The sequence below is a fragment of the Epinephelus lanceolatus genome, chromosome 6 (assembly GCF_041903045.1).
Source record: "Epinephelus lanceolatus isolate andai-2023 chromosome 6, ASM4190304v1, whole genome shotgun sequence".
Taxonomy (NCBI): domain Eukaryota; kingdom Metazoa; phylum Chordata; class Actinopteri; order Perciformes; family Serranidae; genus Epinephelus; species Epinephelus lanceolatus.
The window spans coordinates 31,957,078-31,971,912 of NC_135739.1; the positions used below are offsets into that span (position 1 = coordinate 31,957,078).

The window sequence follows — 14,835 nt, forward strand, 5'->3', positions numbered from 1 at the left end:
AAACTGGATGGATATCTTGCTATATAATGATGAAAACTCTGTATGTGTCTGCGTGTCTGTTCCACATTTTTCTCCTCACTGACTTGATCAATCCATGTGAAATTTGGCACAGTGGTAGAGGCTCATGGGAGGATGCAAATGAAGCAATATTACATCAATTGGCCAAAGGGGGGCACTATAGCAACCGATTGAAATTGCAAACTTTGAATGGGCATATCTCATGCCCCGTATGTCGTAGAGACCTGAAACTTTGCACAGAGATGCCTCTCCTCATGAGGTACAAATTTGCCCCAAGAACCCATAACTTCCGGTTTATAGATTTTCCGTCATTTTGAATTTTTTGAAAAACACTTAAAATCGATTTCTTCCTAGGAAGTTTGACTGATCTGCATGAAACTCGGTGAACATAATCTAGGGACCAATATCTCAAGTTCCCTCTTGGCAAAAGTTGGAAAACTTTAAACTGAGCTTCTATAAGGCAATGAATATTGCGGAGGGCGTGGCTCATCACATAAAGGTGTATAACATCTCAAGGGTTTCACCGATCACCATGCAACTTTGTAGGCATATGACCACACATAATCTGAGGGGACCCCTCCATTATTGACCCCATCAAACAAAATGGGGCGCTAGAGAGCTAATTTCTTATCTAGGCCTAACCGCCATATCGATTTTTACTAAACTTGGTAGATATGTAGAACAGGACGCCTCAAGGTGACTGGAGAAATTTAACTCTAATTGACAACTGGGTGGCGCTATAACAACAGAAAAATGCTTAAAAATAGCTAAAATTCATTTCAATTCATCATTCATTCTGTCAGTCAGTCATTCAGTCTGTCCCACGTTTTTCTACTCACTGACGTGGTCAATCTATGTGAAACTGCACATAGGCATTGAGGATTGGCATAGGTAGAAGGTGACAAAGCTACCAATGGGTATGGACTAGTAGATTTAAATTGTAAATGTTTTTAATCACATAGCCTCAATGTATTCTCTGTGATTTGCCATCTCCCTTCAAGACTGTCCTCACCATAAAGAGAACAGCAGTGGTCATTTTTTCAAATGGTTAAAATGACCTGTGTTTTCATTTTCCTGGCGGGCGACCTTCTATTGCTTTCATGCAACAGTCAAGCATGATATTGTGCAGAGCAAGGCCATTATTTTCACTGAAGAGTATGTCTATTTTCTCCTGGGCAGCTGTGCAAGCTATAGTGGTACACACTGTTCTGATATTCCCTCAGATTTATTGGGCAAAGTTTGACAAAATTGAATGTTCGATTTGATGAACAATCTCAAACATGACAGAATATATCAGACACGGTGCAAATACTTGATAAATTTAATATCTTGTTTGTTTATATTCCTGTGTAGCATCCTTGTCAACTCCTATAAGCTTCATCCTGCACCCTACACAGACTATGCATGTTTGATGTGACAGATAAGTCAGTTACAAATGTAGCTCAAAGATATTATGTTCTGTCAGTGTAAGATTGTTGTTTGCTTCCCATCTCCTACTAACAGTAGACACTGATTTCTTTTAAACACAAAGGTGATATTTTCCTGATTTTAACCATATTTTTTTCCCTAAACTCAACTAAGAAAATAGTTTTAGCTCCCTAGACTAAACCAGAACTTAAAGGGACAGTTCACCCCAAAATCAAAAATACATATTTTTACCATTAATGTTATTTATCAGTCTATATTGTTTTGGTGTGAATTGCCGAGCATTGGAGATATCGGCTGTAAAGATGTCTGCCTTTTCTTGAGTATAAAGGAACTAGATGATAATCCACAGACCTTGTTATGAGCAGTATCATGTAGGCGCTAATTTCTTTCTACAGAACGACACCCACCAACTGTATCACCCCGCAGAAGGAAGTGTGCATCTACTGCTAGCTCACCTAGCACCACTGAGCTAGCTAATGTTATGCTCAGCTGATGAGGGCACCATTAAAGTTTGTTTCTTGCTCTGTCATGAACACAAGCATCTTGTCAAGGAGAAGATGCACACCTCCCTCTGCGTGGTGATACAGGTACGTTCTGATTCATACACTTTTTCTTTTTACTTTTAGTAGGTACTGCAGCTGTCCTTAAAAAGTACATGCTGTTGCATGCAGTATACGCACACATGCTACTTTCTCATAACATTGCGCCCTGAACTTTGACACTCTTGCCTCTATATCTACTACCTTGAAGATAAAACAAACGGCACTTACCAGTGACAATGAAATTACAACTGCAGTACTCGGCCATTGTTATTTTTAGAGTTATATCCTATTATTGTTTGTAATATTTATGATTTTTTTGTTCACTTTAACAATTAATATTCCCATTATTACTATTTACTGGTCATCAGTTCCTTGAATGCACTGTCATGCATCATTGTGCCTTCTGACAACTGTCAGTCAGCTGTCAAGCTGTCATCTTTTTTCAGCTCAGTCGATGTGACATATCGTCCGCCGCGCAGAGGACTGTGGCGTCAGCATAGCCAGAAAGGCATGCTGGCTTGCATACTGCAAAACTGGACCAGATAGAACATACTGGTATTTTTGGCAAACTGCATTTGACATACTATGTATTGTGAGACTAAATAGTATGTTAGTATGGGGATAGTGTTGGCAAGTGTCGTCAGTAGAAAGAAAATAGTTCCTACATAAAAATACTCACAACAAGGTCTGTGGATTATAACTGGGTCATGATTTCTGGAAAGAGACACTGCTGTTGGGTTTTTCAAATACTATTTTTTGTGCTTTGAACACCACAAGCAGAGTCCCATCTTGTTCTATCATATTGGAGAGAAGGCCGACATCTCTATGGACGATATCTCCAACACTCTGCAACTCACACCAAAACAGTCTAGATTAATAAATACCTGCCTGCAGAACAAATGTTGGCATTGTACATTTCTGCAAACCATGGATAGGTTACATTTGTACATTGCGTAAAATCAAATCAATGTTTCTTACGTGATAAAGTTCTGATTACATGTATATGAGCTGACATTGTCATCAGGAGGTGGAGGGAGTGGTGAGTCACATGATGCTGAAGTGAGACAGCTGCCAAGCTGCAGACCACTGTTTTAGACTAACAAACAGCAAAACCAGATATTTTTGAGCAAGACATTGGCGGCATCTTCAGCGCAGACGGTGCCACCAAAACTGGTTATTTTAAGCCAAGACATTATTTTTTTCTAACCATAATGAAGTGTTTTTAATGCCTAAACATAACACATTTAAATACAGTGTTGCTGAAATGTAAAGAAACATGAAGTTTATATCTGCTGCATAATAACTTACAAATGTTACATATACATGTTGGGCAAAAACATACAATGCCAACATTTAATCTAGCCATTAGATTGCTGCCTGTGACTTTCAGCTTCAAGCATTTTGAATCTTTAAGAACAGGGAATAAATATATATTTTTACTTTTAAAAACAGCTGATCATTTTAACTAAAACAGCTGGGCACATTTGTCTTTAGCAAATGTTACTCAATAAGTAGTAAATACCATATTTGTTGGGGATTTTTTCCGGCCATGGATCAATACACATTTGGTGCTGTGCAGTGAGTGTTTACAGCAGCAGGACAGTGTGTGTGGGGTTGACTTATAATAAACTACAATGTCCATGTCCAAGGGAACATATTACCCAGTGCAACAATGCAGCTCATTCTTGCATTTTTAATAGTTTGTGGACATAATTTGAGTTTGTGGCACAGAAAAGCTACATGCTTAGGTATGTTTGTTGACAATTTGAAAAACATGTCTTTATCTGTTAATCACCGAGGTGGCAGATCAGTAAAAGCTCATCAGTGTTTTTAAATGGTCGTTTTAGAGGGCTGGTTCATATGGTGTAGCTGATTAGCTGTAGGTGCGTTTGACTTGCATTTTCAATTCTGTGCCTCAGTGAAATAAATGGGGAATGTATTTATTACTCTCCACTTGCAGGCCACATTTTATTGTAATCAAATTTCATTCCCTGTCACTTAGCTACAGTTAACGGCTTTATGTCACTTACACTCCTAACGTGTATTCATGGCACTCATTAGCAATTTGCAATAGTTCCTGTGCTGTTAATCAGTTTCATATGAATTGATGGGGCTCTCACTGCTGTGAGTAATACACTGCAGCAGACTCCACAGGCTGTCAGGTAATGGGTTTCTTTTATTAGTGAATCTAGCTTTAAATGTGATTCAATTTAGCCCGCCTCGTGGGTTTTTGAGCTTTTGTAAATTTTTTGTCAGCTCAGCTGTGTTAAATGCCTCTATAATGCTGTGAGGAAAATGGCACTGTATCATTCAAAGTCGGGTTGTAAACTTTGCCATTCATCAACAAAGAGTTACAGTTAAAAACATGAGTCACTCACACATTTAAAAAACTGAGTCTCACTCCCATGAATGATGGATTTAGACTGCTGGCATAAAAGTGGAACTCATTATAGAGTTTCATTACCTTTTTTATTACTTTTCAGAATGCGGTTGTCTTCTATAATCTAATCTAAGGAATTTATTGTACAGTGTGTCAGGTAAAGGCTATAATGTTGCCTCAAGCAGTGAACATCAAGCTAAGAATATTGAATAATGATAATAATAATAATAATAATAATAATAATAATAATAATAATAATAATAATAATAATGATGATGATATGACTCACGCCACATATTTTTTATTTTTTATTTACTGTCATCCTCAATACCTGATGTCATTTCTTAAACATTATTTTCTCATTGTTTGGGGTCCAACAGACCCCAGTGTCAATGTGGAATAATAATGCCAATAATAATAAGTATTGCAAAAACAACCATTTTTTTGCCTTTTCTAAACAGTATTGAAGTAGTGATTAAGGTGACAAAACAAGAAAATGAGCATAAAGCTTTGTTTTTAAACCAAATTAGTAATTTCATATTCTTAATGTTATGTGCCATGCATGAAGAAATACAAATACCTTTATTATGTCAGTTATAAACAAAGTAATGTGCAGTGCGTTATCTGATTGGGGTAACTTAGATACTGTGGATGTGTCTGTATAATAGATATGACTTTCTAAAGACTTGGTATTTCACCTGGATGGGTGGGTTTTGCAGGACACAACAGTGGACACTGAGTGCACTTTTAAACTTTTTGTTATAACCTGTGTGCACCTTTGTAAAAATACAGAACAAAAATCCTGAATCATTTTGGGTTGATGAAAATGAGAAATTAGATGGTGGGGCTAGTTTTATTTCTAAAGCTTGTAAAATTAGGCAAACTAGACTGAACAGTACACACAGGTTTTACGATGCACGTCAAATATGACAGCATACTGGACATGCTATTCATGTTGTCCCATAATATGTATTTTAGGTCTCACATGTCTATGTGGAAACTGATAGTCTGCCATGTAAGCTTGTTTGCTAGCTTGATAGCTATAACTGCGCTCTAGTGTGCTCACCTGTGTGTGTGTGTGTGTGTGTGTGTGTGTGTGTGTGTGTGGGCATCGGGGCGAAACTCGAAACGCGATACAGAGGGCAGAGGACAATTGTAAACGTGCGACCATGTAGAGACAGACATGACATGCCCTGGTGCAAATAAGATAAATAACATAAGGCTATTTAGTTTGTTTAATAAAAGGACAAGGTATAGACCTGTTCTATAGGCCCGGATATGAACGTCTGAAGCACCAAATAGGCTAATATAACGGTAGTTTCTAAAGAAAACAAAGGAACAAGCCCCCAGACCCCCCTACAGGCTTATTTATTTGTTGCTGTTGCATTACTCTTGCTAGCCTAGAATTTGATAATAATCACACGCAATAATTCAAACCCTTCATTCCAAATTATTATAATGTAATGTAATCAATAAGGTCTACTGATGTGAAAATGCATATATTTTTCTAGTCAAATAATGTGAACATTTTCTGCAGGTGGGTCAAATCCTTCATAATGTATAGAATACCCTTCATCTTGAGCTTACCTGCTCATCAACTGATTACCAAAGCCGATCGACTTGATTGATTTGTCTTCTTTATTGACAAACAGTGCATCGTAAATGTAAGACTCAGAAAGTTAACAGCTACAAACTCACACACGCACAATGTACAAACATTTTACTGCACACCGAACAGCACACACACATTATATTACACACACGCGCGCGCACACACACACACACACACACACACACACACACACAAAGATGCATGGGCGTGCGCATACTCACATTATATTACAGCATTATAATACATTACAGTGGGATGCTCTGACTATATGAGCAGGAACACCTAACAGTATCGTAGGTAAACAGAGAAAGGCAGACTACAGCTGATTACTGAGCTGTTTTTCTTTCTTTTTTTTTTAAGAGCAACCAATACACATTAAATACATACTGAAAAGTATGGCAAGCAATAGGAAAGGAAATAAATTAAACAAATAAATAATTAAGAAAAGAGAAAAACAAACTTTTCTGCATGTCCAGAAGTGTTACAGCCAGACTGTTTTAGTTCAGGTTAGTTTGATAAAATATTGTGAATGACTGGACACATGGACCAAAGGCTAAAATGAGATAACAAACCCTTATTTTCTGGGTAGAGATGACCTTTTACTTTGACAGTCTGGGATAAATACTCCCCTGAAAACCCACAACAACACATTTCAGGGTTTTTTGCATGAAAGTGATCATTGCCAATACATCATCAAGAGATACAAGTTAAAATGTTTGTGAAAATAGTGCATCTAAGAATAAATTGAGAGCTGAACTTGCTTGCTTTTAAACTGTTAGTCAGTGGAGATGCAGACTGGAAGCAGAGTGAGTTGTACAGGGAGGTTGTGGGCATTAGGAGAAGAAAGAGGACAGCCGAGTAGAGCAGGGAGAGAGAGGGAGAGAAAAAGAGAAAAAGTAATCTCTCCACACCCAGCCTCATTTTTATTCAAACGCGAGTGTCGAGCTTTGCCTCTCACGCCCCCCCCCCCTTATTTCTCTCGCTTCTTCTGTTATACTTCCATTCTCCTCTTGCCCCTTCTATTACCTATTCCCTTTCACTTTTTCCCTCTCATCTTCAGCCTCACCTACAGTAACCATTACACCAAAGCAACAGGAGAGGAGAGAAGCAGCCGAGTCGATCCAGCCTCGAGAAAAAATAACTGCAATTAAAAGATAAACCCACCCTAAAGCACTCGGAGGTCTTTCTTGTGACACGCCTTGCAATTCTGGGCCCTTTTCTTGTATTTTAGTGAATTTCTCCTGTCTCAGTGGTTAGTTGGCCGAACACAACATGCCATCATGTTGATATATATCCAGCACAGTTACAGTGAAGACTGAACGGAGTTCTCTATCTGAAGCATCTGTAGTAAATGTCAGGTTTTGGTGTCAGTCCCTCAGAGTCAAGACAGTGAGGGCTTTTGTCTGCCACAGTCATTTGAACCGCCATTCAACACTGACAAATTCATCACAGCCGTCCCTATTGACAGTAGTCCCGGCAGACCAGAATGCACTGCAGCTGCATAATGTTGGGTTTTTACAAAGAAGAGACTGTGGTCACAGATATATGCCAACCTTTTCTCAGAGCAGCATGTTTTCGCAACACTAAAGTATCATGAAACACATTACAAAAGTAAATAAAATATCCAACAAAAAGAGAAACCTTAAGGGTTATTTGTGGCTGGGTCTTTTCTTTAGAGGGGGAATCCACTTTAAAATAGTAGCTGTGTCCCAAATCATACTATATAGAGTGGCAGCAGCTCCTGGTGATGCAAGTAAAAGTCCCATTCATTTTTCCCACAGACAAGAGGGGCCGTTTACACTAAGTCACTTCATGCATTAGAAACATTTCGAATATTGTTTAAAGAAAAATTTGAAATATGAATAAAGGATGCGAAAAACCACAGACTGTAAAATAAAAATGGATGACATGACAGTTCCCCCAAAGTGAAGCCAAAACTGTTTGCTCTCCCCCTGGTGGCTGGCTGCAGTACAAGCCGTACGGATCCGCCGTTAGCGGATCGGATATAGGCCAAACTAATCGATCAAAGTACCAAAGACCGTTTAATTTTGTTATTTTAGGTACTTCTTATCACGCTGATGTGTTCAAGTGTTCTTTTTTCTAATAAGTTTGGTTTTAATTAGTTATATGATACTATAAAAACGGGGTTCCATGTCATGATTGATGGCTGTGTGCGCTGATCCAGTGCTTGCAATCAATGGCGCTGCTTGTGATTGGTCGGACTGCAGGAACTCAATACCACGGAGATCACTTCTGCATGGTCTCTGGTTTCAAATGACGTGACCAGTGCAAGATGGCCGAAATATTTTGGCTTCATTTTGTACAGTGGGCGAAAGCAGACACACCATCATCCATTTTAAATCCACTGGAATCGCAGTATGGAATTGGGACACAGCTCATGTCTTAGGGAAACACTGAATCTTTAATACAGTGACTGGCAGATGTTTCCACTGATCACATTAACAGAGTTAACCAACAAAAGTTGGGTTTACTTTGGATGATTAAAAAACTGTTTATGTGTGTGGAATAGTCAAGTATTGTAATTTCAGTGGTTGCTCTTTTATTAGAAGCTTGGCGGTTTGCAGTTTTCAACACAAGAGCCTTTGGAAAAAAGAGAAACATTAAAAAAGCCTGATGTCAAAACTCCCTACTTTAAATAAAAAGGATTAAAAATGCAATTTAGCCTTGAACTAGAAGCTACCCAGACATTCAGCACTGATATAATCAGAAAGCGTATTAATTCTGGCTACTGTTCATTACCTAAAAGTGTGTCTCTCTGTTTTTTTTGTATAAGAGTCTTGTTCACATACACAAATAGAAAACTCTCAAAGGATTTAGTGATGTGTACGTCTCTTTTAGGGGCTGGATTTAGAGTGGATTTAACTTTTAATAAGCACTTCAGAAAACTAACATCAAACAGTTTTCTCCATGAACTCTTAAGCACTTCATCTTGTAATAATCGCTCTATATAGTGCATGGTTTACCAATAAACCATCCCATATTATGCAGGAATGTGGACAAAACTCACATCTGTTGTGTTCCTGAGTTATCCTCTCTGTGCTGTGTATTTGTGCTCAAACCAAGACATGTCGCAGTATTAATACAAGACGTGCTGTAGATCATTTATTCCTTCATTGTCTTTTCACAAACACTGACACAGAAACGTGAAATGCCTCTGAAAGCTCACAACTAACCTTGTTAACTGGAAGAAAGAAAAAAAAAGGATAGACACATCACACTTAGCTACATGTTACATAATGTATTAAGAAGACTGTCTGTGCTGACAGCTTTCAATTCTTCTGCATGACATATTTTTTAGATACCGTTCAATATGAGCTTTTAGGCGCACTCATCGGCTCACTCATTGTTAAACCCCCGAGTCAGTGCTCAAACTGTTTTTCCACAGGCATCTATTTACAACGAATTATGCCTCTGAACCACTGACACACTCCCAGTTGATCTCAATACTTCCTGATAAAATGTTCAATAAGCTATCGTTGCCAGGCAACAAATGCAATTCCGGTTCGTGCCGGCGGAGCAGACTTTTGCCAAAAAAGTGGGAATGTTTGGAGGTTTAGAAATGGTCGCGGACCTCTCAACGTTCATAAATGAAAGAGTTTGGGCCGCCCCAGCAGTGGAGAGCAGCGGTGCGAGACAAACACAAACACATCGTCCTGTAGGACATGTCAGCAGTAAAACGTGTTGAAAGCGAACGACTAAACACTGTCACTTCTGTCATTGTGAGCACGGCTCGAAGGGGATGACAAGTAAAATCTCGACATCCAATCAGCGCTGCAGACTGGTAATCCTCGGGATGTGGGGGCACACGCATGACCAGAGGTTTGGGCTAAAGGCAGAGCGAGGCATGCTGTTGTTTCACAGCTGGTAATCTGCTCAGTGCTGAGATAAAAGAGATCTCCCAGTGCTTCTCCACCAGTGTGCCCCAGAGTGAGATCAGGCCTTCTTGATATCACATTTTGTGAGGACTAGTGAGTCAGACATCACATTCCCGCACCAAAACATGATAAATATGCCGGCAATTTCCTTCTTGACCCCTCCAGCATTTGGTATTTTTACTATCTCTTCTTGTTAGATCTCTTCTCTGACGTGTCTGAAGAATCAGTCTTTGTTGCTTGTAAATCAGTGTTGCGTAACGCCTGACACTGAAAAGGTTGCTGTCCACAGATGTGAACGTGGATAGGTCACTATATGTCATCTCATCTGCAAACTGACACAACAGTATTAATCACTGATGTCAATAGGGAGGAAATGTGGCTGTCAAAACAGACAACAATGACATGTCCGGCAGCCAGTGAATAAAAATGAATTGATACAAAGGCCCCTGCCTGCCTGCCTGCTGTAGAGTGATGATTACCATCTGGATGGCAGCCATACAGTTTTGACAGAAATGAGATTTGCTTCATGCGTGGACAGTACATGAGCATTGGATTTCTGCTTTGTTCATGCGTTATATTAATGCCTGACTGGCAGTCAGCTTTAGGATTTGCAGCCAAATCACAAGAACGTTGGATGAGAATACCTTCTCTGCCTTTTGAGATTCTCTGGCCACTGCTGTGTGTTCACAACAGGTGCGTCTCAGCAGCTGGTAATGACTCCATATCTACAGTCTCCTATGCTGTTTTGTCCTTCTCCTATACTTTCAAGTCTGCAGCTGCTTCCCAGCTTGAAAAGAAAAATACTTATTACACTGCAATGGTTTAATATTTCTTTATCTGATTTTGTTTCAGTTTTCTACTCGGTAATTGCCTTTACTCAGAGGGCATACGTGCTGATTGTAAAACATCATCCATTATGAGTAACCTCTGAATTAAGTATTTTAAGTAGGCCAGGCTTTGCCAGCTCTCTGCTTGAAAGAGTATATCTTTTCACGGCTGCATGGAAAGTACAAAAAAAAATAGAATTATGAAACCTTTTCTTCCATTTTGTTTGAGTCTGTAGTCCACAGCACTTTAAAGTCTGCTCCAGTGATGAGTCAGGCAGAGGAAGATAATCATAGAGAGCTCAAAAAATACTCCAGTGACAATTTTTCGATGCTGTTGGCAAAAGTGAAAGCAAATGAGCAAATAGGAAATAAAACATCCCATATCATACTATGTACAGACTCTTCAATATGAAGATGGATTCACAAAGTCCCATTAAACTGTTGGCTCTTGTCTGGATCCAAATGGTAGCAATTTTCACCAACACACTCAAGTAGTCTCAACAAAACATACTGGAGATAACAGCCTGCGATGGGTTCCCAGGGACACTGTTTGACAGACCTTTAGTCAGGCTTTTAGTCCAGTTTCCTTCATATAAATGTCTGGTCGGTTGGTTTCCTCTCCACAGTAGCATGTTTGTGTGATTTATCCTTACATACCAGGCCATGTCGTCCTTGACTCAAATAGTCAAACTGGTAAAAACTGGTTTATGGATTTCAATGATGGAAGTTATCTTGCAGGCAGATTTCAGGGGAGAGGGGGTGGGGGGTTGTGATTGTACCCGTTATAGTCAAATAGAAAAGTCCAGACACTATTTTTCTTGTTTTGCAGTCACAAATCATGTCTGCCTTGTTTTTCCTCTTACGATGAATTCCCTCCAAGAGGCCATTTACTTTCAATCAATTTGCTAAATGGTGTGAAAGAAGTCTGTCCAATGACTGAAGGAGGGACCCGGTGACTGCTGAGGCCACACAGACACACAAATGGCCACAGCGAGGATTAAAAACATGTAAAGTGGTTTGGATCTCCTAGAGCGGCGAACTGAAGTGTATGAGGGTAAAACAGACGTGTAAAGATGACAGCCTGCTCATTCAGACTGTACACTTGTCAAATATTTCACACTGTGTCACTCCCCTGTGAGGTTACACAGATTCAGTAGGAGACTGGTCATCAATGTTGTGCCTCATCGACTGAACACTGGTCAGGATTTTCTTCTGGTGTCCGGCTAAAGACACTCCGATCCTCTGAAGATCTCTGGAAAAACACAGAAAGAGAGAACACGCAGGAGGTCTCATTATCTTCGTCAGAGGAATCTCATATTACCACGGCTACTTTGAAACAGGGCATATGCAGGTTTTTAACATCAATAAATTCACATGAGGGGTGCTTGAATTGGAATCACAAAAGGCTCTAAATTAGCACAGCAAGAACACGCAGCATATATGGGTAAGTGCTGTTTTTGACTGGTTTGATTAAATAATGACAAAGTAGTAGCCCAGGTTTTGCTAATCATTTTTGGAGAGGAAAGTACAGATTTCCCATAATTCCTTCTCAGCTTTATAACTTTTTTGTAATTTCGTGGGTAAACTGCTTTTCAAGAGCTGTATACAGCATTCAGAGCATTAATACAGCAACAAACAACTATTTCCTATGGAAAGATATAGTGGAGTAACGGCATCCTGAACAGAGAATAAAGTCCTTTTGGTAGTGTGTGTATGTTAGTGCATGCAAGTCCCTGTAAGTGTATCCCACAGGCTAGCTAATCGCCGCTGCTCCACACTGTGCTTATATGACAGTTACTGCTGATAACACTGTTGCGACCCAGAGGTTGTCCTGAAAGTGTAGAGCTGTTAGAACTGTGTCTGAAATGTCTGAAAATAAAGGCGACCTCAGGTTGTGTCAATCACGTTTGCACACTGACTCCGAAAGTTTGGTCTGTCATTTAAGTTTTTGGAGCAGGTTCCATTTTCTGCATATTTTTCTGCATCCATCAAAAGCCTTGAAGGTTGTTTCACCAAGAAGCAGTGAAGAAAATATGGCGTAACCTACAGTATACATACACCGATCAGCCAAAAAAATTTGAACCACTGTCGGGTGAAGTGAGTAACATTGATCATCTTGTTACAACGCAATGTTCTCCTGGGGAACCTTTGGTCCAGAAATTCATGTGGATGCCACTTGACATGCTCCACCAACCTGAACACCTCTGGAGATCAGGTATCTCTCCTGGCAGCAGCACTCCCTGATGGCAGGGGCCCCCAAGCAGGAGAATGCACCATGCTACACTGCAGAAACTGCTCAGGAATGGCCGAGGATTGTGAGAAAGAGCAAAAGGCATCAACCTGGCCTCCAAATTCCCAAGACCCCAATCTGATTGAGCATACATGGGATGTACTGGTACCCCAGAAGTACCCCCAATCCACGGTGGGGCCTCCCATGTCAAGGCATGGATGCATGACCTCTGGAGGGTGTCCTGTGGTGTCTGGCACAGGGGCATTGGCCTGTCAGTTGCGAGGTGGGGTACCAGCACGTCCCAAGACGCTCAGTGAGATTGGTGTGTGGGAGATTTGGAGGCCAGGTCGACACCTTGAGGCCTTTGTCACGTTCCTCAGGCAATTCCTGAGCAGTTTTTGCAGTGTGACAAGATTTCAAAATTAAACTTATAAGACTTAAATAACTAGGCATGCAAATAAGTACAAAAATACAAGAAACGGCAATAAATAACAATAATAATAATAATAATAATAATAATAATAATAATAATGATAATAATAAGTCAAGTGGCATCCACATGAATGGTTTCCCAGCAGAACATTGCACTGTAACAAAATGATCAATGTTACTCACTTCACCCACCACTGGATTTAATGCTTTGGCTGATTGGTGTGCATCTACAACAACAGAGAGGAACAGGGCACACAGTATCATTTCATAACTCTGTTGACCTACTTTAAACAGGTCAGATACTAATATCATTGATAAACCCATTCGGGTGGATGATAATGAAGAGGAAGTGGAGTGCACACAGACAAAGAGAGAGACAGCAACAGTGAGGAGACAAAGAGGGAGGACAGCTCAGCCCCTTAATGTAGCAGATGCGCCAAATGCAAGATACAGGGAGTGACAGCCAAATAGGTAACGTGAGAGGTGAGAAGCAAGGGAGGGAATGTGTCTTTTCATTTTTCTGTGCGTGACTTTTTTTTCCAGATAACTAATTAGCACCGTTAGCACCTTTAGTACCGTTATCTCGTAGCTGCCCGCACAGCCACCTCCATGTTAGTGAGCCGCGTGCAGACAACCTGAATCAACTCAAAGATTAAAATGAGCACAGAAAAGTCTTATTTTTCATATTTAAATGTAAAGTTAGAAACTGTATGTTTTGCAGGCACACTGAAAAACATCATATACATCCTTTCACATGAGCAGATGACTCCTTACAAGATGTCACATGTAACATTTAACACACAAAACACAGCATGAATTTGTTTCGCAGTTTAGTTTCAAATTATTAAAAACTGTGTCCCTGTATAGCAGAGCCACATCCATGAGCTGCGTTTTAAATAAAGTTCACTGGCACCTAGCCCATTCTGTGTGGCTCTATCTGCTGTCTCCACTCAGGCACTATGTTAAAGTACACTTAATTAATCCCTGTGGGGAAACTCATCCTCTATGTTTGACCCACAGAGCAGTGGATAGGGACCAGCTCCAGGTCTGAGGCTGGTGCCTCGGTCAAAAATAATGGCAGGAGCAGAAGCCACATTTTGTAGCTCTCACACAGAAGGAGTGATGCTAATTTGCCTCCTTTAAAGGCTTGCTTGGGCAGGAAAAGCACCATTTGACCCATTCTTAAAATAGCTGACAACAAAATACATACTTACAGTGCATTATACTAAGTAAATGAAGCTAAAACTCCCAGAATGCCTCACATTGGCAGATGGTGAAGAGAGTGAAATGCAGATTAAAAAGTTCCCACTTCCAACACTTTCACTGGAGTAAGAAACAGAAGAAACCACAAACAAAACAGCTGGTATGTCAAGTACGGGAAATCTATGCATCACAGCATCACTAATGTTGGAGGAAAAATATTTACTATTTTGATAATGGTTTAAATTGTTAACAACAATTACAGTTTAT

At 39.9% G+C, this 14,835-nt stretch overlaps 1 protein-coding gene across 1 annotated transcript in view; it reads right to left on the bottom strand.

Annotated features, from left to right (window-relative positions):
* Positions 1-11,449: 11,449 nt before the first annotated feature.
* LOC117253907 (ephrin type-B receptor 1-like) overlaps positions 11,450-14,835 on the bottom strand; it is a 114,540-nt gene continuing 111,154 nt past the window's right edge. The window contains exon 20 of the mRNA XM_033621770.2: positions 11,450-11,955. Coding sequence (XP_033477661.2) covers positions 11,844-11,955 — 112 coding nt within the window. The 3' untranslated portion in view covers positions 11,450-11,843. The remainder of the gene's footprint in view (positions 11,956-14,835) is intronic.